This window comes from Ciona robusta, chromosome 5, assembly GCF_009617815.1.
Source record: "Ciona robusta chromosome 5, ASM961781v2".
Lineage (NCBI taxonomy): Eukaryota > Metazoa > Chordata > Ascidiacea > Phlebobranchia > Cionidae > Ciona > Ciona robusta.
The window spans coordinates 3,724,587-3,750,703 of NC_143239.1; the positions used below are offsets into that span (position 1 = coordinate 3,724,587).

The window sequence follows — 26,117 nt, forward strand, 5'->3', positions numbered from 1 at the left end:
GTGTAGTTAACAATATTGTTCCCCTCATCCGTTTCGATACCAAATTTAATGCGTACCGTATAATATTTAGTTCGACCTTCTGCGCATGCGTAGTATCATTGTGATGTACGCACAATAGCACCAAATAACATTCCCGAATCAAATTATACAGGACACCGGCATATGGTAAACTTGTTAATCCCCTTGCCAAATTAAGGGAATCTACCGGCAAATATTCAAGGGTATTCACCAGGTTTTCGCATGCTTTATCACCAGGGGTTATTAGTTGGCATGGCATGCTGTGATGTAATTTCACAGAGTATGTCGAAATAGTGGTTGTTATCGCCGACAATGTTTTAAAAGCTAGGCCCATATATTACACTTGTTCAAACATTTCGCAAATTCTAGTAAACAGCTGCGAGTTTGTTTAGATACTCTTTACCACTATCTAGTGGTGACACACCTCGACATACTGGAGCACCATACTATTACCTAGGGTGGGGGGAAATGGGACATCTTTCATTATATCTTCTTGACCCATTTGGTAGTAAACAAACCACATTTAAAGAATTATACCGTTGTTAATTGTTTAAAACACGATCGGGATATTTGGATAATGTGTGCTAAAGGAGTCTTATCCCCCCCCCTACTATATTAGATGCTGCTAAAGATGTCCCGTCTCCCCCACCTTACTATATGTCCTATACTGCAAATCTGAACTTATACATGATGCATATATTTTACTGTGGGTAAAATTGGATACCGTTAGCAGTTCAATTTCCTGATCCTATTTTGAATACTACTAGTGGTATTTTAGAGTCGCAGGGGCACTTTTGGGAAACGCACATGAGAAATTTAGGATTAATTTGGCCATTTTGCAGGGAGTAAAACCACCGTATGGAATGGCTGTTTTAAGTGTGTTAAACAAAGATTGCGACATGTTTCAAAAGATAGCGACATATTTATTTAAATATGGTTTTACAGGAAAAGAAAACACCATGAAAGGAAACTTATAGTTGTTCTTGTAGTATTTTTGTTCTGCAAAAGTGTTGTCCACCTTGTTAACTTTTGTTCAAGTCTTATGCTTAGTCGATCCAAGAAACCAAATCCGTTTAAACTGGGCTTGGCTTGGTGTTAACACGATTTTCCTGTACGTCCTGGTACACCGTCCCCATGCTTCCATTTCGGCGGAACTTCGATGCCGAAATCCCCGCCGAGTGCGATCCGACGCCCGGTGTGTAGTGTTCGCAACCTTCTTCCGGGGGAACGGCGTTGAACGTCGGGACAGTTCGAATTAATGGGTGTTGTTCTGACTCGTTGTTTTTGCTCTTATCTGGAAGACTTCCCTGCATTCCTGTGCTATCTGAACGCAATGTGTTTGTATTCGAGCTGTAGTTTGGCGGAGACAGTGATTCTACTTTACTGTTAAGTTTGAATAGTTTTTCACTTAGGGATTCATTTTCATTCAGTAGGGCCTGCGTTTGCTTGTGCAAGGTACGCAGCTTCACAAATGCCAACACAACCAGAATGACAGTTGCGAGAATCAGTGCGCTCATGCATGCCCCTGATATGATAAGAGCATTGTCGTGTTTAACGCTGACTTTGTCGTATAATTTTGAAGCTGTGATATCCTCCTTCATCTTATTCAATCCAGAAACGTATTCAACGTAAGTCACTGTAAATAAAATTAAGCGATAAGTACATATAGCCATGGTATAGCACACATTAAAATACACAGGTAAATACACTAAGTACACAGCTATACAGAAACATTGGACTACAGCTGCTCTGAAACATTACTTATATTGTAGCTGTAGCACGTATCAAGTCATATATACATCCTTACCTGGGCATTCTATTTCACACATCTTTTGATTGTAAACTGTACATAGTTCGACGCAGTCTTCGCAGCTACCAGTGGTCGCCCAGTATTGGCCTATCGGGCACCGATATTCATTTGCTTTCATTTCTCTAATCGCCCTACTGACTTGGGCCCTGATTCTTGCTGTCTTGCGATCGTTGTTCCGTTCTCGTGCCTCGCTGGAAACCGGTTTATTCTCGCTTGAACCGCCGTGTTTACCGATTGGTGTCGATTCTGCAGTACACCATATTTCCAGTAAGAAGAATAAGACTAAAACAAATTTTCCGTTCATTTTGAATATTGCGTCTGCTATATAACTCAGTGTAGATGTGACTCATACACCAGTAAACACCTGGTTTAAAACATACTTTCTGTCCCGGCGAACAATTTAAGGTTTTTCCCCTATCGGTAAAGTGCGATGGCGCAAGTCGCCATGTGACCAGAGAACAAAGAAGAACATTCCAGACGGCGCACCGAAAAGAGAAGGGCATTATACCACCAACGCGGAGGTATGGCTTTAAATTACATTCGTACAATGATAAATTACTTAAGAATGTTAAGAATTTCGTTCATTCTATATTAGTCTTGTAATCTTGTTCGTTTCAAATGCGGAACGGTTTAAAGTTTTCAATGGTAAAATAAAAGGGGAATCACCCGGTTACTATTGTGTTTGCTGGGCAAATATGTGATTCAAACCACTTTTATGCCTGTTTTGACGATAAGTGTTTGTAAACGAATGACGAATATGGTTGAATATTCATTATGATGCCATTAAAGTTCTGATAAACTCTTGTTATCCAAGAGTATCAAGTTTACACTGAACAATTCTCCAAAACAATACAACACATGACATGGGCGTTGCCAAGGGGGGCCTGAGGGGCCATGGCCCCCCCAAATTTTGAGTTTTACAGTAATGTTATTGGTGAAAAAAAAACAAATCTCAAATTCTGTGACAAAAATGGCTGGTGGTAGGCAACCAATGGAGTTTTAAATGTAGTTGTAGATCGTTGTGTTTTCATGCGGCGTAATTGTGAAAAAAAAAATGCCATTCACAGTACGCCTTCCCGTGTTTTGTGTTGTAATTAAGAGGTTTTTCAAACTCAAAATACAACCGTAAAACATTTGGCCCCCACCGAAATTTTAGGCTGGCTACGCCCTTGACACATGATAAAAGAAGGATAAGGTCGCACAAATTTATTTTCTTGGGTTACATTTCAATTACCAACTAATTTCACAGTACTATAATTGTTCAGTCATTTTTTCTTCTGCTATTTTATCATGAACTGATAGTTTTATAACACAAAGCTTTGAATCTTCTGGTTGTCTGTTCAATTTAGATGCCAAAGTCCATGTATATCTCTGTATTATGAATGAATGTAACTTATTTATCCTTGTGTTGGGATAGCAACAGTCATTATAACATGGGTAGTCTGTTTCACACACCTCATGCCAGATTACGTGTTACCATTTATGTAACTTTGTGGGTAAACTCTTGGGGGTATTTTTCAGATAGACAAAAATAAATGGTAATCAATAAAGGTAATAAAATTTTATTCTATATGGGTTAGGTCCTATGCCCTATGGTGTGGCATGCGCGCACGCCATGGGCTTGTGATTAAGGCCAACTAGGTCCATTTACTGTTGCCCAAACAAAACTATGAAAAGAAGACTTCATACTTCAAGTAGCATCAGTACTATATGAACAAGTAGGACAAGTTTATTAAAGTAAGTAAGGCATTAAAAACTGACCTGACTTAAGCTGCCATTTGATTGAACAAATCTAAGTATTCCAATGAAAGGAATCCATAAACATGAACTTAATCCAAGACACCAACCAAGCACTTGTGCCCACAGTGGGTATGTGTATGACTTGTACGTCAGAGGTTTATACAGTGTTAACCAGTATATAAGGATACTCTATAGAAAACAACATTGGTGCTAAAATGAGTTTATTCAATATTTAATACAAAGGTTCATACCAATGAAAAATCAAAATTTGTGTATTGATAGATATACCTCAAATGTGATCTAAACGTACCATCAAAGTTTCAAAATATGAAACAGCTTTTGAAAAAAATGAGTTTCATAAACCGCAAATTTAACCGCTACTTAAATTTGTTTAGGTCCGAACAGTATTTCATATTACCACACAGTAAAATATGCAGTTTGCCATATATTACATTAAGTTAAAGCTTATATGAATATTGACCTCACCATAGAAGCACCAGGGCCAAAAAACTTCCAACAATATTTGATCCAAGGAGCTTTGAAGTTGCCCAGCATGTCAGTAACATGTTCGTAATACTTATCTGCTCCATACACCCATGCAAGGCCAATAAATTCGCATGTACCGATAAAAAACAGACACCACCCACCACTGGCATAGTCAACCATGAGAACAAAAACATAAATACCACCCTGGGAAAACAATACAGGTAGCAGAGTAGCGAATTAAATCATATAAATGTAACAGAACTATTGTAATCAGGATTATAACATTGCAAGACCCAAATAGTCATCCACAAAAAAAAATCACCCAAACAATAATTACCCACAAAGTAACATTCAGGTAAATCGTAAGCTGGCACGAGGTGTATTAACACCCGTGTTATAACAACTCGTTTTCCGGCCACGCGAGGATAAAGTAAGTTACATTCTTTCATTCAAGACAGTAAGTGTGATTATGGTAATTGTCCAAGCCAGTCTTGGGGTAAAATCTTAACACTAGTAGTAGGTTAAAAATTGGACCAACACATACAATGGATAAATCCTGTGTTGAAATGTTTATTCATTTAGTAGAAATTGTTGTTGTAGGTGTAAAAATGTGTGTAGTGTTGATTTTTACCTTTGTCACCATTGTAGTTGCCATAGCAACAATAAGCAGAGCAAAAATTCCTTGAATGATTTCCCTTCCCCATTTTTTCTTGTACCACCATGGAAAGACATCCATGATAGAAACAACTAAACATTCTTGAAATACAAACTGTAAAAAAAATATGTAGCAAATTAGTAAAAGAACAACTAATGACTTCAAAGAGGACATTTTCCCGCCATGTGAGGGTAAAACAAGTAACATTTATACTATGCTTTATACATCTGTACTAATGCCCATAGATATTTTAAATAGGCTGACAATGGTTGCCAACCAAATGAAAATCAATGTAAAACACAAGAAACTTTATTATATACATGTATAATTTAGGAATTAATTAAATTTAACATAACATAAAAATAAATAATTGTACTTACCAAACAGTCAAAACCAAGAAATATAATCATGAGAAAAAAGAGAGCACTCCAGAATTGAGAATTTGGAATCATGGCCAAAGCTTGTGGGTATACAATAAACACAAGACCTGGACCTGATTCGGCTACAGCATCCATTGTAATGTTCTGAGAGATGGAAATTTTTAACTTGACTTTATAATGCTTACACGTAAGTGTTGTCTTTTTTTTGTTTATGTCTCACTAAAAAAAACCTATGCATTTTTTTAGGTGATAGATACAGATACAACAGGAACTAAAACAATGGTTACTTAACAGTTTACACATAAATGCAAGTGTCTTTAAATATATATTGTCTTGTTAAAACATCATAAATTTGATAGAAGTTATGTGTTTACCTGCTGTTTTGCCATGAATCCAAGGGTGGAAAAAACAGCGAATCCGGATATGAAACTTGTTCCACTGTTTACCAAAGCGACCATGATCGAATCTCTAAACAATATCATTAAAAAGTTTATAAAGAAATTAACAAATTTGATTTTAAATGGGTAATAAAATATTTTGAAAATTTTCAAGAAAAGAAACAGATTTTTGTATGTGCAGGTGGTCAGGATTGTGTGATTTCTTGAGTCACAACAAAAATAAAACCATAAAGTATGTGTACAAACCTGTAAACATTGTGGTTGAACTTATTATAACTTGCCAATGTCACTAAAGCACCACTACCAATACCGTATGAGTAATAAACTTGTGTTACAGCATCCATCCAAACCTGAAAATAATTTAACTTGAGGTTATATTGAGAATTCAAGAGAAAATAAATATAAACCTAAACAGTCACTATTTCTCACCATTTATAGAACCCCAAAAAATTAATGTAACATTTAATTACAATATCTTATTTAAAATGATCAGATTGTATTGTGTGTACCTGTGCATCAGTTAGTCTCGTCATATTTGGACTTAAGTAAAATCTTATTCCTTCTGCAGCACCATCCAGTGTTACACCACGAACTAATACAACGAGAAGCATGACCAATGGTAATGTGGCCGTGACATACACAACCTATAAGACATAGATTTGTGGGGGAATCATAGTTAATACATGTAAGTTAATTATAATACATAATTGGGAAAGATTGAGCTTAAAGCTCAAGGCTGGCACAATTGTATGTGTGTCAGAAATATATTTTTCAAATTTTTGGTACAATATAAAAACACTAACAGAATCACCAACATATTTACATGTGTGGTAGTTCAAAGGTAAGCATGGCGAATTTATGGCACAGAAAACCCTATTATACCTTGTAGATTTGCCTCTACAATAAAGAAATGATCATTCACTCAATAATTTGTTCTACAAAAATTACCATGTTTGTGATCAGCTCCTCCGCTAGGACTTTTGCTCACCAATGTTTAACTTCCTATTTAGGTCATCATGTCGGAGGAGCTGATTCACAAAAAAAGTATAATATGCCTGGCAACAACAGTAAACACTACCTTGGTTGACCATTTTATTCCTTTGAATATACAGACATAAGCAATAACCCAAATTCCAACGAGATAAAAGAATATTTGCCACCTAATTCCTCCCAAAAAATCAATGCCACTTGATTTTTCTAGAACTTGATGTCTGTGGTATAAGAAATTAATAAGTAGTATGGATATTATACTGTAGTTTTTATTTTTGCTGTTTAAGTGGCTAAAAACTTACAAATTTGCCCTAATATTCCAATTCAGTTATAGCCGATTACCTGTAATTAAATATTATATGTAAACATAAAGCATACTATTTATTCAGTTTAACTGCAGTAATGGGCCAGTCGGCCAGTTCTCGCCTACATAACAGGTTCCCTGGCGTGCCCACCCTAGGAGCTAGGACCCATATAGAATCTAAATTAAGAATGTATGAAAAATATTGCACTAACTCCCAAAATTCAATTGCAGAGGGAACATAACTCTTCAGAACAAGTTCTAAATCATCAGAACCAGATTCAACTAGAGTTGTAACATTTTGAGCCGTCAAATTGACACTTGTTTGAACCAACTCTACACAGTTGTCAGTGTTCCATGTATTACTACAGGTGGTCCATGGAAGAACAGAAGAGAAGCTAGAAAAGAAGTAATGGCATGCCCAGGCAAGCACTACTCCATACACACTGTTGGAATACCAGGTGATCATAAGGTTTGCAATTCCAATGCCTTTGTGAAAAATGAATATGCTTAAAATCAAGAAACAAATTGAAATTTTATTGGTGCAGTGTCAATTAACATTATCCAAAACTACTTTGATTTTTTGTTTAAGTAAAACTTTAATCAAATAAAATGACAAAATGATTCAAATGTAAACTACTCTACATTTAAAATACTCTGTAATCAGCTATGCATTTGTGTAGTGTAAGAGCACATGTGGTTATGTGCCAACACTGGCCTAAATCCAGGTGCCAGACCCCACACTTAAAAACGATATCAATAGGCCTAAATCCAAGTGCCACACCTAAAAATGACATCACAACCTATGTTATCTATATATTGTAACACTACAAACCTACCTTTCATCACAGGAATCATTGACCAAGCTTTGGTCATTCCCTGACCAACATATTGACCAAATGAAGCTTCCAGGAAAAAAAGAGGGAAACCGATCACAATCACAGATAAAATGTATGGGATCAGAAATACACCTGAAGAAATCAACAATTAATAGCCTGCAGTTCAGCAAGAATCATTCAGCTATTTGGGCATCAGATCACGGTTAGACTCAAGAAATTTGTTTTATCAACCTATTTTTATTTTTATACACCTGGTTCTACCTATGAATTGTACCAAGTCATCACACATTTCTCTGTTTAGTTAGTTTGTTAAGTAATACATGGCTTAGAAACTAGAATAAAATAGTTATATAAAAGGTAATTAATTTTTAAAAAGCCAAAAACTATCAAAGTAAAAATATGTTTAGAATGATTAAGAGTAAAATAATTCTACGTCCATAATATATATTTATATACCTCCTCCATTCTTGTAACACAGGTAAGGAAATCTCCATATGTTTCCAAGACCAATTGTCATACCCGCGATACTAAGAAAAAAGTCAAACCTCCTGCCCCAGGTTTGTCTCACCCCCATGTTTAATATTTAAAAATCCAACAAAATCTCTGAATGTTTGGACTGAAAACCAACTGAACTCTAGGCAAGAGACAAAATACTCTCTATATATCGAGTATCAGACCTGGTGCTATGTTTTAATGTGACAGATTACATCCAGTTATTCAGGAAGGTAACGCAATCGATCATTAGTAACTATGTCATTACTTTTCCTACTTTTTAGGTATTGTACATTAATCCTCATGTTACAAGTATCTGACATTTCCTCTCTAGTTTGCAAGTATCAAATTCCACATAGACAAAGATTGACCTGTTTTATTTAGTAACCCCATTAAAAAAACATTTGCAGTACAAAATGTATTGAATAAAATCAAGCGTTGTAAAAATTTAATAATACAAATAAGACTGAAAATATTTTTTCTTTAATAATTATCTAATGACCACATTTATCAAACCAGGTAAACTTTTTCTCACAATATTTTCCACAGTGTTCGCATCAGATTGTGATAAACTGAAGTCATAAGATTTAAGCTTAATTTCATAACAATGGCTTGTTCTTGTATCACTATGATCATGTTCTAAAGTTGCTAGGGGTGGTACAGGAGCAGTGGGAGTGTAAACATCTGTTAAACGGACAGAATAAAGAGCGTCATCGCAAATATTCCATAAAACCTCTACAAGTTGTGTAAAAATTTGGTGAGATCTGTCTGCTGAAAAAATATTGTTTTGTAAATGAGAATTGATTTTACATGCATACGTTAAGTGTCAGGTAATAATAATCTATAAAAGTAAAGCATATTCTGAAACCAAAAGGCTTGAATTTTAATTGATAAAAAATTCGTTACTTGTATTATTTATTAACAATTTTTTTATAGTAATACCTATTATATTCTCACGACACTAACCACCAAATTCTTTTATTTTGTGTTAGTTTTACATAAACGCATAAAAGATAAAAAAATGTAGATAACAAATTGTAACTTACCCTTGTATGTTTGTTCATCATTTGGCAACCAGAAACTGACATGAAAGGAGTAGACTTGTGGGAAAGTTGACAATGGTGAATAATCTACACTTCCAACACATGCTGCTTTTATCCTGCTTTGTGTTTCTTTATTCAGAGACCATAATACTGAAGTGTGTATGGTTTCCAGGCCAGGTATTAGAATACAGCACAAAGTGTCCATGTCAATTACAGACACTGAGGTAAAAGCATTACCATCCGAAATGTGAACCTGGAATCCGAACCCGTATTTTGAACCATTTGGGTTTTGCGCAATTAATAAATTTACTACATTGTGCGGCTTACAAGTTGCAGTTATAGTTTTTGTTAAGTTTTCAGAAAATTTCAGTTCTTTTAATATTTTACATAAATCATCATTTTTGGGTTTGGGTTTCGGACTGATTTGTTCACTTGAAAATCTAGAATTTGATTTTGGAAATAGGGATGCTATTGCATCAAGGACCTCTTTCGAAGAATTTCTTTGCAAGTTTGATTTTTCCATAAGCACATAGTGGTATTGAAAACAGCCATGTTGAAAAATTCCTTGTTTGTCAAAAGAATTAACCACTGGACTTAAAACAGCGCATTGAAAAGAGAATCTTCCCAGCTGCATTTCATCAGATAAGCACAATAAACTTGGATGATCACAAAACTGCATGAACGATTGTGAAGATTCAACATAGCAGAAATACTGTACACAATTTAAACTACAGTAATTTGATTTTGAAATCTTTAAATTACTAAATTGTACTAAAGTATCTCTTTCTTTAAATAATACATTTTGTGGCAGGTCATTATTTAGGTTTAACTTCTTGTTTATTGTGTTGGAAATTTGTTTCTGAGCCAGGAAGTTGGAGTTTCTTAACAAGTTTAATCTTGCTTGAACTGAGGATGGAAATTTTTGTAAGTCGTCAGAATTTACTTGATGGTGAATGTAAATTGCTTGTGTAGGATGTATCTTCCAGTCTGCAATGAGTGCAATAAGTTACTATTACGAAACGTTATACACTGGGTCAAGGTCCAATACAGTACTGTGGGTGTGAGGTAAGATGGGATAATTTAGCACTTAATATCTAAATAACCTTGTCGTGTTTTAAACAAGTCACAACGGTCTATGGGAGTCGTGAGAGTCTGGTTTTATAATTCTTTTGTTTTGTTTAGTACAAATATGTCTAAACTGTTTAAACTTGCTCTTTCATAATGAAACAATGTAAATTTAGTATAAAAAATATAAAAACATTTCCAAATTAAAGTAAAATCAGTTTACTACACATAACATGATATAGGTATTTAGTAACTACATAGGCGTTTTAATTGTAGTTGTGATGAAATGTGTAATTCTTACATTTATATTAAAATACAAACTGTATATGGTTGTCGCTTAGCCCACCTTGCTTAAAATGTAAAACAGGCAAAACATCAGATGCTACAAACGTGTGTGTTATAGCACCAGTGATGCCAAATTCTTTTCCTGCATTTCTTCTTCCAGTGCAAGTGTAGCCAGTATAATCATCAGGGTTAAAATGGGAAACACTGTTCAAAACCAACCCAGCATATGCAGCCATTCCAACTATCTGTTCAAAAGATCATGAAAATATTTAGCACAACTGAAGCTATGTCTTTTAATTACAACAAACACATTTTTGAAAAGTCAATGAATGGCTGTAACTTACTTTTTCTAGTGTAGCGGGGCAATGCCAACTGCTACAACACCTTGTTATGCTTTTGGGTTACCATATTTGTAATAATTGTTGAGGGGATTAATTTCAAAATAATATTTTGGGGTTGTATTTGAATGTGTCTAAAAGAATGAGTAAATATTTCCCATATTGTATTAAATTTACCTGCCAATGGTTACAGGTTTCCCTCCTCTGTGTATCAAAAGGTGTTCCTCCTTGACCAGAGCACAAAGTAACTTCAATTTTACCTCCTTGGTCCAAAATTTCTTTCGCAGATAAAAAAAAGTTCCTCAATAATTCCCTGGAAATTGAAAAATGAATGCACCATTTTAATAAAAAGTGGAAAAAACAGTTTTTTATTAAAGTGTTATGATTTGAAAAGAAGTTATAATTCTGACCTATTTTTTCGAATGCTTGCCTTTCTACCAGTATGAGGAAAGTTAAAAATGATTTTCTCAAATTTTTTGGGCAAAAACTCGGACAAGTTTTGATGTAATTTTGTAGCATCAACTCCATTCAAAACTATTGCACTATGTCGCTTTAGTTCTGTCATATTTTTATTCGCTTCTTCTCCGTATTTCTGCTGACACAAGTCATAACTTTCGTAGGAAGTTGCGCAGACGTTTGTAAACTTCTGTGCCAGTGAAAGGCTGTATGAAAAGTTACCGTCTCCTACTATTAAAATCATATTTACTCGAAGGAATTTTACACAAACTACGTATAAGTAGATTCTCACGATGAAACATGTGCACTGAGAATTCAAAATAAACAAAACCACGTGTTTGCTTAGTCACGTGATCTGAAAATTACGTAGCAATTGTAATTAAAAATGATCAACAGAGGCAAATTTTGTATTATTTTAATATGTAACCACAGATCTAATAGTAGTAAAAGTAATACTATGGCAATATCTTTCATATTAACTGTGCATTATGTATGTTATGGGCAAGAAATTAAGCTTGTACCATAGAAATATTCTATACTGACCATATGGGTTTTCAGTTTTGGTTAGTAATGGATTTGGATACGATGATTCTATACAAGTAATATAAGGTATGTGAGTGTTTCCCGTGTTTGTATAAAGGTTTACTAAGTTTTGAGGTATAAACGAAACTAGTAAAAGCTCTATGTTTATAACAGTTTCCTAATAAAGTATTATGTGTTTTCCTACGTTACGTTCATACATTTGTTAAAATATGTAAAGAAAAGCATTTAAGGTATATTAAGCAATTGGTCAGAATTCTATAAAACAATTAAAAATGATTGAACGTCTGAGCTTACATCCTGCCTGTGCTGTAACAGTGGAAAGCAAAGGTGAAAATGGAACGGAACCAATTCTTTTTACATTTAGTGGAACATTGGTTCAACAAGGCAACATGAACTATGTGTTAACCCATTTCTCATCTTTGGTGCAGTTTATGGCATGTGAAGATATAAAATCACTGCCTGAGCAAAATCATTGGGTTCCATGTAACATTGATGATTACAATGTGTTTATACAGTGTAAAACAGAAGCAGCATCTTCACCATTGTGGAAATTGCAAACTAAACCTTTATTTGCTTGGAATGCTTCTAAATTTGAAGCAGTACTGGATAGGATACTAGCAAGTGCTAATGTCCCTTATGCTGGAAAGGATGAGATAACTTGCTGCACTATACATAAAGACAAAACCTTTCTTTCCTGGTTTTTATTATTAGAAGTGAAACATCCAAATTTGGTTGTCCAACCTAAATACAAGCTTGGGAGAAGTTTTAAGAGTGTTTATCAAGGCATGGAAGTGTCAACAACTAGTTTCCCATTCGGTGCTGAGACCCTGGGAACTTTTGGAGGCTGTGTGAGTACAGGGATCATCTGTAATGTGGTAGAGAATCAATTGATGATCATTGATGCGAGGGTGCTCCCAGGATCTGAAGGAGGAGCTGTGATCAGTGTAAACCAAGATGTTGTTGGGATTATAGTTTCTCCTCTTGTGTTAAAGACTGGTCAACTGTCAGGTTTAAGCCTTGTTTGTGAAATTAATGAGGTTTTAAAGTCTTTTAGGGATGTATGCTATAAAAACACTCTAAGTAGTGGTGTTCAATTTTTTCATAAAATTTTAAGTAAAGGGGAATTATGTGCGGAGGAAAAATCTGGAAAAATCATTTCGGCTGGTGTTGTTGTGTTGGAAAATAACAAAGGATGGGGATCTGGTGTTGTTGTTGCAATAAATTATAAATTAAAGGATAATGCAAGCATTATTATTGCCACCTGCAGACATGTTGTTCAACCTGTAGCAGATTGGGGTGTGCGTGTACAGTTTTGCAGCGGAAAAAATCAAGTTAAACGAAATGGGACAATTATTTATAAAAGTAAAGTTTCGTGGCTGGATTTTGCATTGGTTAAGGTGGACTGCGATGTTACTTTTTCCCAACGCCTCATTCAGGATATAAGTAACTTTATTAAAATCAGCCATACCTGTTTTGTATTGAAATATGAAACCAATTATTTTAAAGGAGTTGATGTATACGCAACTGGCCACTGCTTGCTAGAACATCATAAAAATGGACCAACCATTACACATGGCATTTTATCAAATGTGCTCTATCTACCACAAAATGCATTCAATACTTTTTCAAAGGCTGTCATGTTACAGACAACATGTATTGTACATGATGGTGCGAGTGGTGGAGCTGTGTTTTCAAAAGTGGATAACAAGTTACTTGGTTTGATACTAAATAACGTTAAAGAGGTTTTCACTGAAGAAAGGTGCCTGTTATACCCAGATGTCAATTTCATTCTTCCTGCTGTCTTGTTTATGCCATTATTGTGTAAATATTTACTCGGCAAAATGAATGTGTTTGAAAACTTGGATATTTTATCTGAAAGCAAAGAAATTCAAAATGTTTGGTTTCTTGGAAATTCTGATGAAAATCAGAAAATTGCATCAAAGTTGTAGAATTTTTATTATTTCTTTTTTGACTTCTAATTTTTTTCTTTGTATAATCAGTGTATACTTTTATATACAATGTTATAAGTTAGTTTATATTATATTTGTGATTGTGCAATCAAGTATAAATTTGTTGATTAAATTTGAACTTTACATGCCGAGTTTTATTTTTCTTAAATGTGTGAATGCTCTATGCAAATTTTAATTTCTTAATTTATTATTTTTTAGAGTTAAAAATGGCAGAAAATCTGACACTGAATATCTTTTCTGATGGAGACCCACAGCCTGCTATGGGAAAACTCCGTTATTCAAATCGAGCCCCAAAAGACAGAAAGAAGAGAATTTTGCAAAGAAGAAAACTGAAAAAGAAATTGATCAAAATTAAACAATTGAAAAGTGAAGAAACTGCTAAGAATTTGGAGAAAACTACTTTAAATGACGGTGTTGATGGAAAACAGTCTGAAAACTCCACTAAAATAGACACAACAAAAGTTAACAGTAAAGTTGATGCAAAAGTTAACAATGGATATAAGTTAAAACCTACAAAACAAGGAAAAATTCGAAGTTCTTTGTTTTCTGCAAATCCAGAAATTCCAGCTCTAAATTTACCTGTTGTAAATGATGCTCCTAAAAAAACGATCATTTCTGCACCTGTCACTTCTTTTTCCCATCTAAATCTACATCTAGGAATCGAAAGTTACATCTCAGAAAAGTTAGAGTTCACTGACATGACAGAAGTGCAATCGAAATCATTACCTGTGCTTTTGGATGGTAAAGATGCATTGATTCGTTCCCAAACTGGCTCAGGGAAAACCATTGCTTATGCTCTTGCAGTGGTTCAAAATCTGCAAGGCCTGGTGCCCAGGATCACAAGAATGGATGGGCCAGCTGCACTTGTGTTTGTGCCAACGCGTGAGCTTGCCCTTCAAAGTTATGAGGTCTTCAGTCGCCTTACACTTCCAGTGAGAAGAATTGTAGCCACTTGTGTAGTGGGAGGGCAGAAACGGAAATCAGAAAAGGCGAGATTAAGAAAAGGGTCAAATATTATCGTTTCCACACCGGGCAGATTTATTGACCATATTGAAAATACTCACTGCTTATCTTTGGCAAAAGTGAAATGGATAATCTTTGATGAGGCTGACAGATTGTTAGATATGGGATTTCAAAAGGACATTAATAAGATTTTAACTGCAGTCAAAGAACAAACTGGAACCAAACAACAAGTAGTCTTGCTATCTGCAACCTTAACAAAAGGCGTCGAAAATCTTGTCAATTTAGCGCTGACCAATCCAGTACACATTGAAACTGAGGCTGGAAAAGCAAAAGAAAAAAATGCACAGATTTTTGTTGATCCTTTGACTGGTTTAAATGTGGAAAAAGTGCCTTTACCAAGCAAGTTAACCCAGTCTGTTACAATAGTACCAAGCAAACTGCGTCTTGTTACACTAGTTGCATTTATCAACAAGAAATGCGTTATAGAGGGTGATGGGAAACTACTTGTCTTCCTATCTTGTCGAGATTCTGTGGAATTTCACTTTAGGTTGTTGAAAAACATGAAAGGGGTCTTAAATAATGCAATAAGTGATAAAAAACTAGGATTCTTTCAGCTTCATGGCGGCATGACACAGCCTGAAAGGAACAGCACCATTAACGGATACAGATGCGCAAAGTCGGGTGTTCTTCTATGTACAGATGTGGCTTCTAGGGGTTTGGATATTCCAAAGGTGGATTGGGTGGTGCAACATACAAGTCCTGGAAATCCCGTAGATTACGTACATAGGGTTGGGAGAACTGCTCGTGCTGGCAAAGCTGGTAAGAAATTTTGTTTAAATTTAATACATTTAAAAAATAGACTTATTATTCTGTGAAATTTTTCATAGTTTTCAGTCTTGTTGTATAATTTTTTTATAAAAAGTATTTTTTATAGTTTGTATTGTTTTAACAGAATCATGCTGTAAGAATCACCTAACAAGCCATGCTATTGCCATTTGACATTAATTCCTATTTTCAACTAAAATTATGTTTGTTTTTCCCTAACCCACTTCTGACAATGACACTGTTCATTACCTATGGTTGTTATACAATTGTACATTTGTGCTACTGACATTATCAGAGCAACTTTTTTTTGTTTAACATTGGAACATTTTCTTTGTTTTTAACGTGTTTACATTATAACAGGGCATGCCTTGCTTATCCTGAGCCCAGCAGAAGTTGAATATGTGAAACTACTGACAAAGTTTGACATTGTAGCACAGGAGTTAAAGCTTGAAGAAATTCTGTTTGGTTTGCTAGAAAAGAAACAACAAAGTATTAATTATAATATAAGGTAACAGTGAGTATTATATTGCTTAATTTTACTTTGATTTAGGTAATATCAAACCCAAGGTGATTGCACCTTGTTGCTACTAATGCATTGAAAATATAGTGTAGGCTGTATTCAATTGTTTATTTTATTGATTAACCAGAAAACATTTTGTTTTTGATTTTATTTAATCTTGACTAGAAAAATGTTAACATACTCTGCTGTAATATATGGTACTGTGGGGTAAGATGGGATACCAATACCGCATATTATGCGCAAATTCACTAATTGTGTTTTTAAGTTATTACAACAGTTACCAACATTCTTTTACTCCAGTGATAGTAAGAAAATGTCTTTTACATAAGTTTTTGAGGGTTATCTATTCACTGCCAAACAGGAAGTCTTATCCCATACCAACCTATTCCTGCTAAAACTTTCTTATTTGATATTCTGTATATCACTCAGAATCCAACTTGGAAAAGAAGAAGCATCAAAAGTTCATCGTGAGCTTGAAGAGTTGGTTCACGGTGATAAAAGTTTGAAGGAATTTGCAGGAAAAGCTTTTGTGGCATATGTGCGCTCATATGCCACCTACCCAGCTGCTCTTAAGCATATATTTCATGTGCAGAATTTACATTTAGGTCATGTAGCTAAAAGCTTTGCACTCCAGGTAAGGATTGATGTGTCCGCCATGTAATGGATGAATGTAACTTACCTTATTCTCTCGTGGTTGGAAAACGGCAGTTGTTATAACACGGGTATTCATACACGTGGTACCAACTTATGAGTTACTATGTATGTGTTGCAATTCCCCTTGTTTTTATTTATATTTTAGGAAGCACCGTCCGAGTTTCTACACAATTTGAAAAAGACAGTCGGGGCACATGCAATCCGTCAAATTAGGAGAAAAAAATCGAACATGGAAAATTCTGAAACTGAAAACAACAAAACGGATGATATAACTGTAGAGAAAGAAATTAAGAAGAAGGGCACAAAACGTCATCCAATTGTCGCTAAGTTTGACTTAATGTCAGAATTCAGCAGTGGTATCACTGACTTCAGTCCTTCTGCTAAGAAGAAAAAAGTCAAATAATCTGCGGGGTGTTTGTGAATAAAATACCTTAAACTAGAAATTGCCTTTCTGGTAAAAACGTAAATTTTATTGTACCAACGTTATGCTCGCTATCTGGCGAGACATCATCAGAGTATATAATTCTTTTTATGGTAAAGTTTATTTTTATGACAAATCAAATGTGCAGCGTATACACAGTTAACTTTAAAAAAACAGTGAGAATACATCAACATTATAGTAACAGTGAGACATAACAGTGGCCTATTTAGTATTATCACTTTTTTACTTTTAACAGCCAGTGTTAAAAATAATCAAGTGGACAGATGTAGCATCAGGAATATAAAGCATGAGCATCTTGGAAATATTTAATATATGAACATGGTACCGTACATGAAATCTATTCTCCATTGTGGTAGGTACTTTGTATTACAATATGATACTGAGAAAATGGATGGATTATTAGTAATTTACATTTTTATATGAACTTAAATATAACGAATTTATATCTTATGTTATGACATGCACATTTGCAACCACCATATTATATTTGTAGGTTCAATACATAATATGATTTCAATCACAGTTCGAATCACTGCTGACTCCATCCATCATAAAACTTTCCATTTGTTGAAAATCTCGCTCAAGTTTTCCACCTTCCTCTTGTTGCCATGGAGAGGCAGAGAGAGCAGCTCCCAAGCTGCAGAAGAGAAATTTAAAGAAAAATATATAGGAGATTATACTTGTTAATTTCAGAATGAAACAGCACTTTTAAATAGTTTTATTAGAAAATGTTTTGAGACTATGGTATTTGTGTATGTTAGGCATCTATAAAATGTTTGTAACAGAATAGAACTTTTGTACAATACATAAAAAAACATAAAACTATCAGTGGCAGACATAAAAATAGGTGTAAAATTGGTAACCAACATTTAAAAACTACTTAAGTAATCCTAAAAACCCTTAAACCAACCCCCCACCTCGCATGATCAACTTCTGGAGTGGAAAGCCCGGATCCGAATCCCGGGTCATTGATGATCCCTAACACATCCTCATCAGATGACCATTCCTCAATCATACGAGAGATCCTACCATCACTTGTAAGATTGCCTGAAAAGATGATCATCGTGGTATTAGTTTTGTTTAAAAAAGGGGGGCAAATTTGAATAAAAGGTTAATGACCAACAATTTTTATATTTGATTGCCAGGATCAAGTGATATGAAGTTTTTGATATATAAAAATCAAGCCCAATGTATTATATAATATGAGATATTTATACCTAAATAGTGTCATCAGTCTCTTAATACAATGAGCTTTGATCATTCACGGAATTTATCACAGGGACGTTGATGAAAGGAGTATTTGATGTAGAGTATGGATAACAAATAAGTTTATTGTTACCATTGCTAAACATAAGATATGCCAAAGAATAGGGACTTGATTTTTGTTTTCTGCTGCTTCATTGGTATTTTATCTAGAATACATTGAAGTCGTATTTTGCTGAAACTATTCCTATGTGCGAAATGCCCGTTATTGTTTGCGTTTATCTTCCGTTCGTGTGTTTAAAACTAATCATTACAATAAATACAACAAGCAACGAGCATTGTCGCAATAATATAATAGAAATCTTATAATTACCAGTTTGTGACGCAAGCTCCCACTCTAATTGGTCGAGTGTTTCCGCATCAGCGGTTTCACGCTCAATGTCTTCTTCTAATTGTTCGTCAGAAACAACAGTTAGACTTGAGTCTGTAAAAGGGATATTTTATTTATGTAAAGTAGCAATTATAAGAAACAAATTGTGTACTTGACAGGAGGTTCTTTTCTATGTGTTACAAGCATATTTTGTTTTCAAAAAGCAATAAATTTAATAAACATTCTTTATATTTATAAAAACAAACTGTGTGATACTTCTCACCAATTTAAGTGGTAGACCAACACAGGTTTTTTATCAAGATTTAATAAAAATTCAACTGAATATACCAACAATATAGTCCTTCTATTTTGTCAAAAAATTGTTACAAACTTAACCTTTTGACTTTCCACTATTATTCTGAGATGATATTTCCACATCTTTCATGTGACCAGATATACTGATAAGGGGGTTCCATGATGAAGAATAATCTGCTGTATATAAAAAAATGATTAAGTTCAACCCATTTATACCAGCATGGTGAGAAAATGATTTTCATCAAGTATTTAACATTGTTGTGCGCTTAAGAATTTAAACAACGCATCAGTGACTATGAGTTGAAGCAATTACCGATAAGTTTCTTGCCCAAGAAGCCACAAACAAACATAGAAATAATAATAATAATAAATTTAGTTGTCTCTTTGAATACGGTTTAATACAGTAGCGAAGATTTTGAAATATTTCAAACGGACATAAACATATACAGAAAAAACAACAGTTGTTAAAACTGTTGTTCAATGTAAAGGTTTAATTACTTTCCACAGCTGTGGGATTGTAGTAAACTAATCACATGAGCACCATGCAGTCTGGTATTAAAGCACCCAACAGGCTAACACATATTCATATCCAACCTGTTAAAAGAGGTTCTGAGTTAAAATCCTGTCTTGTTATTGTTTCATCCATATTCTTGTCTTTTTCTTGGCCATCTCCAAAAATCTCTCCCAATCCTCTTGTGTAAAAAGCATCAGGATTTAAAGGAATTTGACTGACAGCTTGTAGAAGATCATGTGGGTGTTGTTTGCCTGAAATATAAAATCTCAATAAAGGTAATGGTCATATGTTTCATCATGAGAATACAGTGTGAATAAATGAGGACACTTATTTAACCTCGCACAGCAGAGCAATGACAGTTGTTATTACAAATGCCATATTTCATATACCCCTTTTCCATTTACGAGTAATCACGTATGTAACTTTGTACATCAACCTTTTTTCTGCATTACTTTTGTTTTGACAGTCCATTAGTGACCACTGGGTTGGAGAAATGCCAGTCAGGTGTCTTGCAAAAGTACACACATGCTCAAAATGGTAGCAGCACCATGGTTCAAACCACCAGTGTATCAGTTATGTTTAACCATATCATTATGGAAAATGAATAATAATTTTAGGTGATGTTAAAAAACAAACAAAAAAACTATCCCAGAAAGGTTATTATAACTTGAAAGATTCCGGTTCAAGCTTATATTTTGAAACGTATTTAAAACATACCTAATACATCTTGTGCTATATTTCCAATCTCCATATCATCATCACTAACTGCATCTTTTACAATATAATCCACATTCATTTTTCTTCTTGAAACTGGACTTCCTGAATTTGGACGATAATTTCCTCTTCTGATCCTTGGAGTATGGGAGGACTTTTTTACATCTGGTCGCTTAGGAGTTAACACTTTCTCATAATTTTCACTTAAAGTTCCATTCGTGTTTAAATCCATTGGTGAATTTTGTTGATTGGTTTCTAATTTCGTTGCAGTAAAAGTTGCTTTTACACCAGTGCTTGTGACTTGGTTTAAAACAGAGGTAGCTCGCTCTTGATCTGGTGAAACGTATTCTCCAAACTTAACCTCTTCAATCAAAATTCTAGAAATAATAAATTACATTATTGTGTGTGTTTTGTAAATAAAATTTTCATGGCGATAACTTATATATGTTTAGTCCTTAATTATGTATCCTTAAAAATACTGCAATAAATTTAAAATATTTTTTTAAAAAAAGACAAGATTAAATTTGTGGTTTTAAATCCATATGAATTGGTTAAATTGTTGGCTGTTTGGGCTTTGATTTTGTGGCTTTAAAATCATGGCTTCAAATTTGTGGCTTTAAAGACTTGGCTTTGAATGATTTATTTGTAATAACAAGCTACCTTGAAAATGGTCGTTCAATTGACAATTTATCATCTTCATCTGAAGCTTCATCAACAAAACAATAATTTTCTTCATTTTCAGTTATGTTGGTCCAAGTATCATGCAATACTTCTTTATCTAAACACAGTGTATATGTGTGATTTAATTTCATTACAAAAATAAATTAAAAAAGTATTTTTAATCCTAAAAGAACTTTTACAAACTACAAATGTGACAGACATGAAAAACAGTACTGGAAAATGAGAAAAAATGGGAGTTCAGGAAATGTTACAATGAAAAAACCTATTTCTGCTTAGAAATAGTAGGTAAAGATGAACCGAAACACTAGTTGTCCTGACATGTCTTGATGTAAGACTAACGCAATCCCAAACGATGTTTAGCAACCCGGTTTGTTAGAGAATATTTTAGAAATTTTGGGACAATTTTACACTGGCCAAGTCAGTAATGGCAAACCCTAAGCTCTGCACTGCTGTAAAAAAATTATCGATTTTCATCCATTTTGATTACTTCAGCTTACCTGGAACATCAGTGATGACATGTGGTTAGAATTTTTAACCCTAAGTATGTAATAAAGTTAGGGTGAAAATAGGCATTTTATTAAATTCCGCACCACTGTAAAAAACTAGTGATTTTGAGTTCGAACTTGTATTAAATATTTCTGCTTACCTGGAACTTCAGTGATGACACAAGTTTGATCATCCATGTCTTGTTCGATGGTGGAAACAGAGTTCGTACTCTCTAAGTCTCCGGATGTTGGTGAGAAGAGCTGACGAATCCGATCTTTTTCTTCCAAATCTTCCTCTAAAGAAATTTTTTTTAAAAACATTTGTGGATTAAAAAAAAACAACTTTATAATGTTTTTTCCGACAATGGCAGTTTAAAAAAGTGTCCACTTTTAGTTTAGCATAATTCGACCAGATGTTTATCCTTTTTTCCCTAACTTATCAGACAATGTTAAAGTTCAAATACCTGACAGTTTTTCATTTTTCCAATCCAAGTAATTTTCTTTATTTTCAAATTCTGGTAAATTAGGCAATGGTGGAACATCAGTCGACCTTTTTAATAGAAGTTATTTAGTAAATTTAACTACATATTTAAGTGGTAATGTAATTTTAGGCTAAACCAATAGTGTGCTACTAAATTTAAAAATTGCTCAAGGTAACTTGCGAATGATTTATGTTCTATACTTATTTATTTTAGACTAGAGTAAAAGACACCTAATTTCAGATTTTGGTTCCTTTATTGTTAAAGATAAACTGTTATGTACCACTTCAGGAACCTTTATGTACTACAAGTGCCACTGTACTTAAAGTCCTGAATATGTTTTCATAATTTCATACAAGAACACAAAAATTGTATCATTGGTATTGAAAATAAAATAATACAAAAAACCTGTGTTTCTTCAGCAGCAAGCGTTCCATATATGATAAAGTTGATGTTTCAGAGAATTGAATGTCAATTTTAACAGGATCAGATTGCACAGCGTGTACTGACATTTCAACAGGTGTGGCCTTTCCAGAAGGTGTAGGGACTGAAACTATTGAATTTCAATTTGAATTATTTATCGACAGCAAATTTTTTTAGTTTTAAACTAAAGTCAAAAGATATATATTCGTTGTAAAATAATTTTGTTTGAGAAAATTGCAATACTTTAGATTAGTACAAGTTTAAATAGTAAACAACATTCTGCTGGTGTTGCTATCAGTAGATATAACTTTTGAAATGGCTGTTCCTGTAAAGAATAAACCTAAGCTTTATTATACCAATGTTTTTCTGAAAGAAAATCAGGGTACGACGCTAAAACAAATTTGGTTTCCAATAATTCAAACTTACATAAATTTTTACCAGAAAAGCAGCTATTAACCTAACATAATTTTTTTTTTCTCTATGAATACAATAACAAACAAAATTACTAATTTACCAAACCAGTGAAGGGAAGAGCAGTAAAAACAAAACGAAAGTTATAAAAACACAACTATGGGTAAAAACTACCAAAAAGAAGTATCAAATAAAAACTGCTAATGAAAAAAAGTTTTATTATTTTACAGTTAAATTACTTGTTTCATTTTGTTCAGGTTGTCTCCATTTATTCAAAGCTTCCTGAAATGACTTGGCGCTTTCATCTTCGTTAAAACTTCCCTAGAAGTGTAAAATAATATTTTTCTTCTTTCTCTTACAAATGCGTGTGCTCTTTTTTGGAATAAAGAATGAAAAGAGAAAGTACTTTTACCTATGGTAACTCATAATATGATTTCTGCAAAGTGGCTAAGCTTACTCCAGTTGCTGAATTTACATATGGATATGGATACTTAAGTTTAGTCACCACAGTGTCCATTCAAATCTAGAGTATACAGTTAGTATGTTGGCACAAGAATTGCGTTTCAACTGAAATGATGTCCAAACAGAAGGTTAAAAGTATTTTTACCTGCAGTAGTTTTCCACCAGAAATTGAAGAATTTGAACTACGTAGTTTTTCTGTTGAGTTTGTCTTTTTATCAGTCTTCTTATGCAAGCTAAAGCTTGGTGGTGGTGATGCAGTTATCGCCTGTTTTTACGCATTTATAGCACTTCCAGAGTTGTATTATCAAATAACGCTGACATCAATCACAGCCGGTATATACAGATTTAACCAGTTTATTCAGAATACTGACGCTTGTTCAATTATACTTTTTTCATACTCATATCATATTTTATACACACTGGAACACACATATTTTATACATATCATATTTTATACACACTTTTATACAGTGTTGCACAGTTGCCATTTATAATTACTCGAAGGTGTTAGAATTAAACCAAACCATGATTCAGACCTTATGTGGTATTAGATATAAAACATACCTTGGCAGGAGAAAGGTTAGAAACATACGGATAATAAACCTCGTTTCCCCACCCTGACTTTGGCATCATAACTTTGTTGTCAACAGCTGGCAACAACCTCTTACGACTCCATCTGTAAGATAGAAATTATAAAACCGGGTTTATTCTATGTGGGTGAGATTCTACAGTGGGGCAGGTCATGGCACCTGGGATTTATGCCACAGTTAGCCCATTGTTGTACAAAAATAGTGTCTGTATATTACAAATCAATTCTGTATGTATGTATGATTATATAGGCCTACTACATGTACAACAGGTATCAAAATCTTAAAATATGGCTTATAAAAAAGTATTTTCAATGTAACCCATCTAAACTTTAACTTTACTTAAATATATTTATAGTTTAATGACCTTAAAAAGTAGAGACCAACTGCTGAAGGTTCAATACCATGTAGACTTGATAGTGGAAGATTTCCTTGCATGTCACTTTGTATTTCCATTATCTGTTTGATTGTTACAAGAAATATAATCAAAGACGTTTCATAAAGATACCCATTCTATATTTAGTTATAAATGGGTAAGCTTGGGTAAAAAGTAAGAAAACAACAATTATTTCACACCAATTAAAAGCCACATACCAATAAAGCATTAAAAATTAAAACTTTTTGTTTTATTACATTTATATTCTTAATATATATAAGATATTTATACAACATATTTTAAGAATTCTATATGAGTGTGGTCTTATGGCAAGGCATTTCTGAGGACTTGGGATTTAGACCAGAACTGGCTCATTACTCCAGCTGTTAGACCCAAACGTTTCAAATTACAAGAGCCAGGGGTAGTTAAACTTTTTTTAGCTTCTTAACATTTAATGATTAATACAGTGTAGAAAACTCTAGCATACGCCTGCGTAAATTACTCGAACACTGTAAATTTTCACATACATACTTGAATAAATGAATGTATGTTACTTTGTGGGTGAGTATTTTCATTTCTTTCATTCATTCATTCATTCATACATACATACATACTTCATCATGGGATCGATCCAATGCAACAGAAATCCATTTCTCCTTATTTACAATGGGTGTTTCTTCACTTGGCTTCATATCCATTAGTACAGGATCTTTGTTTTTTAATGTTTCCAATAGTTCCTTGGACCTAGACCCTCTTTTTGGTAAATCTAAGAAGGTTTTATTTGGTTTATTAATGCTTAAACTGCATGTGGAATATCAATAAAAATGCACAAGAAATTATTTTTTTGCAGATAAATCTACTTAATGTAAATATAATGCTTTCCAATAGGAATCGTGAGCAGCACAAGTACTATTTAGAAAGAAAAAGCAAATGTTCCTTGATTGACGATCAGAAGCAGACTCAAGCGCGAATAAGACAAAACTTTCTGATTTTTTATAACAGTTATCATAACATAAGCATGTACTATATTACATTTCATGTACTTATACAATATATTTATAATAAAAAGCTGTACTTTACCAAGTGGTTCATCCTTCAGTATGGTAACAGTGGGCTTTGGTTTTGGTTTTGTTGGTGCGGATGGAATTTTGTTTGTTGTGTTTACTGTACGTCCCAAAATATTCCTTGAATGTGAATCAAGCGAAGCATTCTTGCCAGATTTCCAAATGTAACCCTGTTTCCTGTATTTGGTGAATTTGTTACTGTTGGTGATTAAGTATATGCAATGGTAAAGGGACTTCTTAAATGAATGTAACTTATTTATCCTTGCGTGGAGGGGCAGTGAGAACTGTTATAACATAGGTCTTCTATTTCATTCACTTCATGCCCACATGTAATTTTGTGGGTAATTATTTTAACTAGTAAATATTTATAAGTTTCTCCATAAGTTTAAGGTCACACTTGTGTAAATCAATACACTTATATATAATACAAAAATCTCTAACCCGCGTTCTTCCTTCTGTTTTTCCATTGCCTGCTTCAACTGGTTGAGCCTCCATTCCATTTGTTTATTGTCAATATCCAGTTTTTTAGATTCACGTTTTTTCGCGGACGTTGAAGGTGAAGCTTTCTTCTGCAGCTTTTTTGACGCTGGCTCTTTGCCAGGTTGCAGTACAGCAAAGTCAAGATTTAAGTGATGGCTCATGTTGTTTTAAGTTTTTATTGCAGTGAGAATACCAACTGAAACTTAGCAATAAGCGTCCACTAACCGCTAACGATCAAAAGGTTTATAAGTATAGGATACTTACACATAATGTAGTCTTAATTCATGTAATACACTTTAATAGTACTTCGCTTTTAGTTTATACTTGTTGTGTTTTTTAG

General features: G+C 33.9%; 6 protein-coding genes and 1 long non-coding RNA gene across 10 annotated transcripts; 3 read left to right on the plus strand and 4 right to left on the minus strand.

The window, feature by feature from the left end:
- Positions 1 to 920: 920 nt before the first annotated feature.
- On the minus strand, positions 921 to 2,240 carry LOC149735699 (uncharacterized). Its single transcript, XM_089879189.1, has 2 exons — positions 1,826 to 2,240; positions 921 to 1,654 (listed from the first exon to the last, which is right to left on the minus strand). The coding sequence occupies exons 1-2, from the start codon at positions 2,130 to 2,132 to the stop codon at positions 1,092 to 1,094; spliced, it is 870 nt and encodes a 289-aa protein (XP_089735315.1). The 5' UTR covers positions 2,133 to 2,240; the 3' UTR covers positions 921 to 1,091.
- On the plus strand, positions 2,207 to 9,481 carry LOC149735700 (uncharacterized). The gene is made up of 7 exons (XR_016385108.1): positions 2,207 to 2,349; positions 5,097 to 5,276; positions 5,336 to 5,371; positions 6,056 to 6,172; positions 7,013 to 7,239; positions 7,630 to 7,819; positions 8,096 to 9,481. It is a non-coding gene; the product is annotated as an uncharacterized LOC149735700 (long non-coding RNA).
- Positions 3,020 to 8,213, minus strand: LOC149735701 (sodium- and chloride-dependent GABA transporter 2-like). Of its 2 annotated transcripts, XM_089879178.1 has the most exons (12): positions 8,074 to 8,213; positions 7,618 to 7,749; positions 6,994 to 7,267; positions 6,566 to 6,698; positions 5,997 to 6,131; positions 5,734 to 5,837; positions 5,464 to 5,557; positions 5,090 to 5,233; positions 4,686 to 4,823; positions 4,055 to 4,258; positions 3,590 to 3,757; positions 3,020 to 3,199 (listed from the first exon to the last, which is right to left on the minus strand). In XM_089879178.1, the coding sequence occupies exons 1-12, from the start codon at positions 8,189 to 8,191 to the stop codon at positions 3,080 to 3,082; spliced, it is 1,764 nt and encodes a 587-aa protein (XP_089735304.1). In that variant the 5' UTR covers positions 8,192 to 8,213; the 3' UTR covers positions 3,020 to 3,079. The 2 variants fall into 2 exon arrangements, with proteins under 2 accessions (XP_089735304.1, XP_089735305.1); XM_089879179.1 differs by lacking the exon at positions 4,055 to 4,258.
- On the minus strand, positions 8,466 to 11,674 carry LOC149735702 (uncharacterized). 2 transcript variants are annotated; one of them, XM_089879177.1, is made up of 5 exons: positions 11,251 to 11,674; positions 11,018 to 11,153; positions 10,564 to 10,747; positions 9,156 to 10,139; positions 8,466 to 8,877 (listed from the first exon to the last, which is right to left on the minus strand). In XM_089879177.1, the coding sequence occupies exons 1-5, from the start codon at positions 11,538 to 11,540 to the stop codon at positions 8,600 to 8,602; spliced, it is 1,872 nt and encodes a 623-aa protein (XP_089735303.1). In that variant the 5' UTR covers positions 11,541 to 11,674; the 3' UTR covers positions 8,466 to 8,599. The 2 variants fall into 2 exon arrangements, with proteins under 2 accessions (XP_089735303.1, XP_089735302.1); XM_089879176.1 differs by having other exon boundaries at positions 8,466 to 8,880.
- A 127-nt stretch (positions 11,675 to 11,801) lies between these two features.
- LOC149735703 (ATP-dependent DNA helicase DDX31-like) lies at positions 11,802 to 17,214 on the plus strand. Its single transcript, XM_089879175.1, has 5 exons — positions 11,802 to 11,905; positions 14,008 to 15,591; positions 15,958 to 16,105; positions 16,547 to 16,751; positions 16,917 to 17,214. Exons 2-5 carry the CDS (start codon positions 14,016 to 14,018, stop codon positions 17,172 to 17,174), a joined length of 2,187 nt encoding a protein of 728 aa, XP_089735301.1. The 5' UTR covers positions 11,802 to 11,905; positions 14,008 to 14,015; the 3' UTR covers positions 17,175 to 17,214.
- LOC149735704 (peroxisomal leader peptide-processing protease-like) lies at positions 11,967 to 13,994 on the plus strand. The gene has a single exon (XM_089879180.1). It carries the CDS (start codon positions 12,112 to 12,114, stop codon positions 13,786 to 13,788), a length of 1,677 nt encoding a protein of 558 aa, XP_089735306.1. The 5' UTR covers positions 11,967 to 12,111; the 3' UTR covers positions 13,789 to 13,994.
- An 80-nt stretch (positions 17,215 to 17,294) lies between the features above and the next one.
- Positions 17,295 to 26,090, minus strand: LOC149735705 (uncharacterized). 2 transcript variants are annotated; one of them, XM_089879173.1, is made up of 17 exons: positions 25,739 to 26,090; positions 25,314 to 25,474; positions 24,848 to 24,999; positions 24,225 to 24,316; positions 23,835 to 23,946; positions 23,416 to 23,535; positions 23,048 to 23,129; positions 22,383 to 22,527; positions 21,960 to 22,045; positions 21,657 to 21,791; positions 20,990 to 21,107; positions 20,333 to 20,706; positions 19,696 to 19,866; positions 19,183 to 19,275; positions 18,790 to 18,900; positions 18,131 to 18,260; positions 17,295 to 17,850 (listed from the first exon to the last, which is right to left on the minus strand). In XM_089879173.1, exons 1-17 carry the CDS (start codon positions 25,936 to 25,938, stop codon positions 17,727 to 17,729), a joined length of 2,406 nt encoding a protein of 801 aa, XP_089735299.1. In that variant the 5' UTR covers positions 25,939 to 26,090; the 3' UTR covers positions 17,295 to 17,726. The 2 variants fall into 2 exon arrangements, with proteins under 2 accessions (XP_089735299.1, XP_089735298.1); XM_089879172.1 differs by having other exon boundaries at positions 19,183 to 19,278.
- Positions 26,091 to 26,117: the final 27 nt, after the last annotated feature.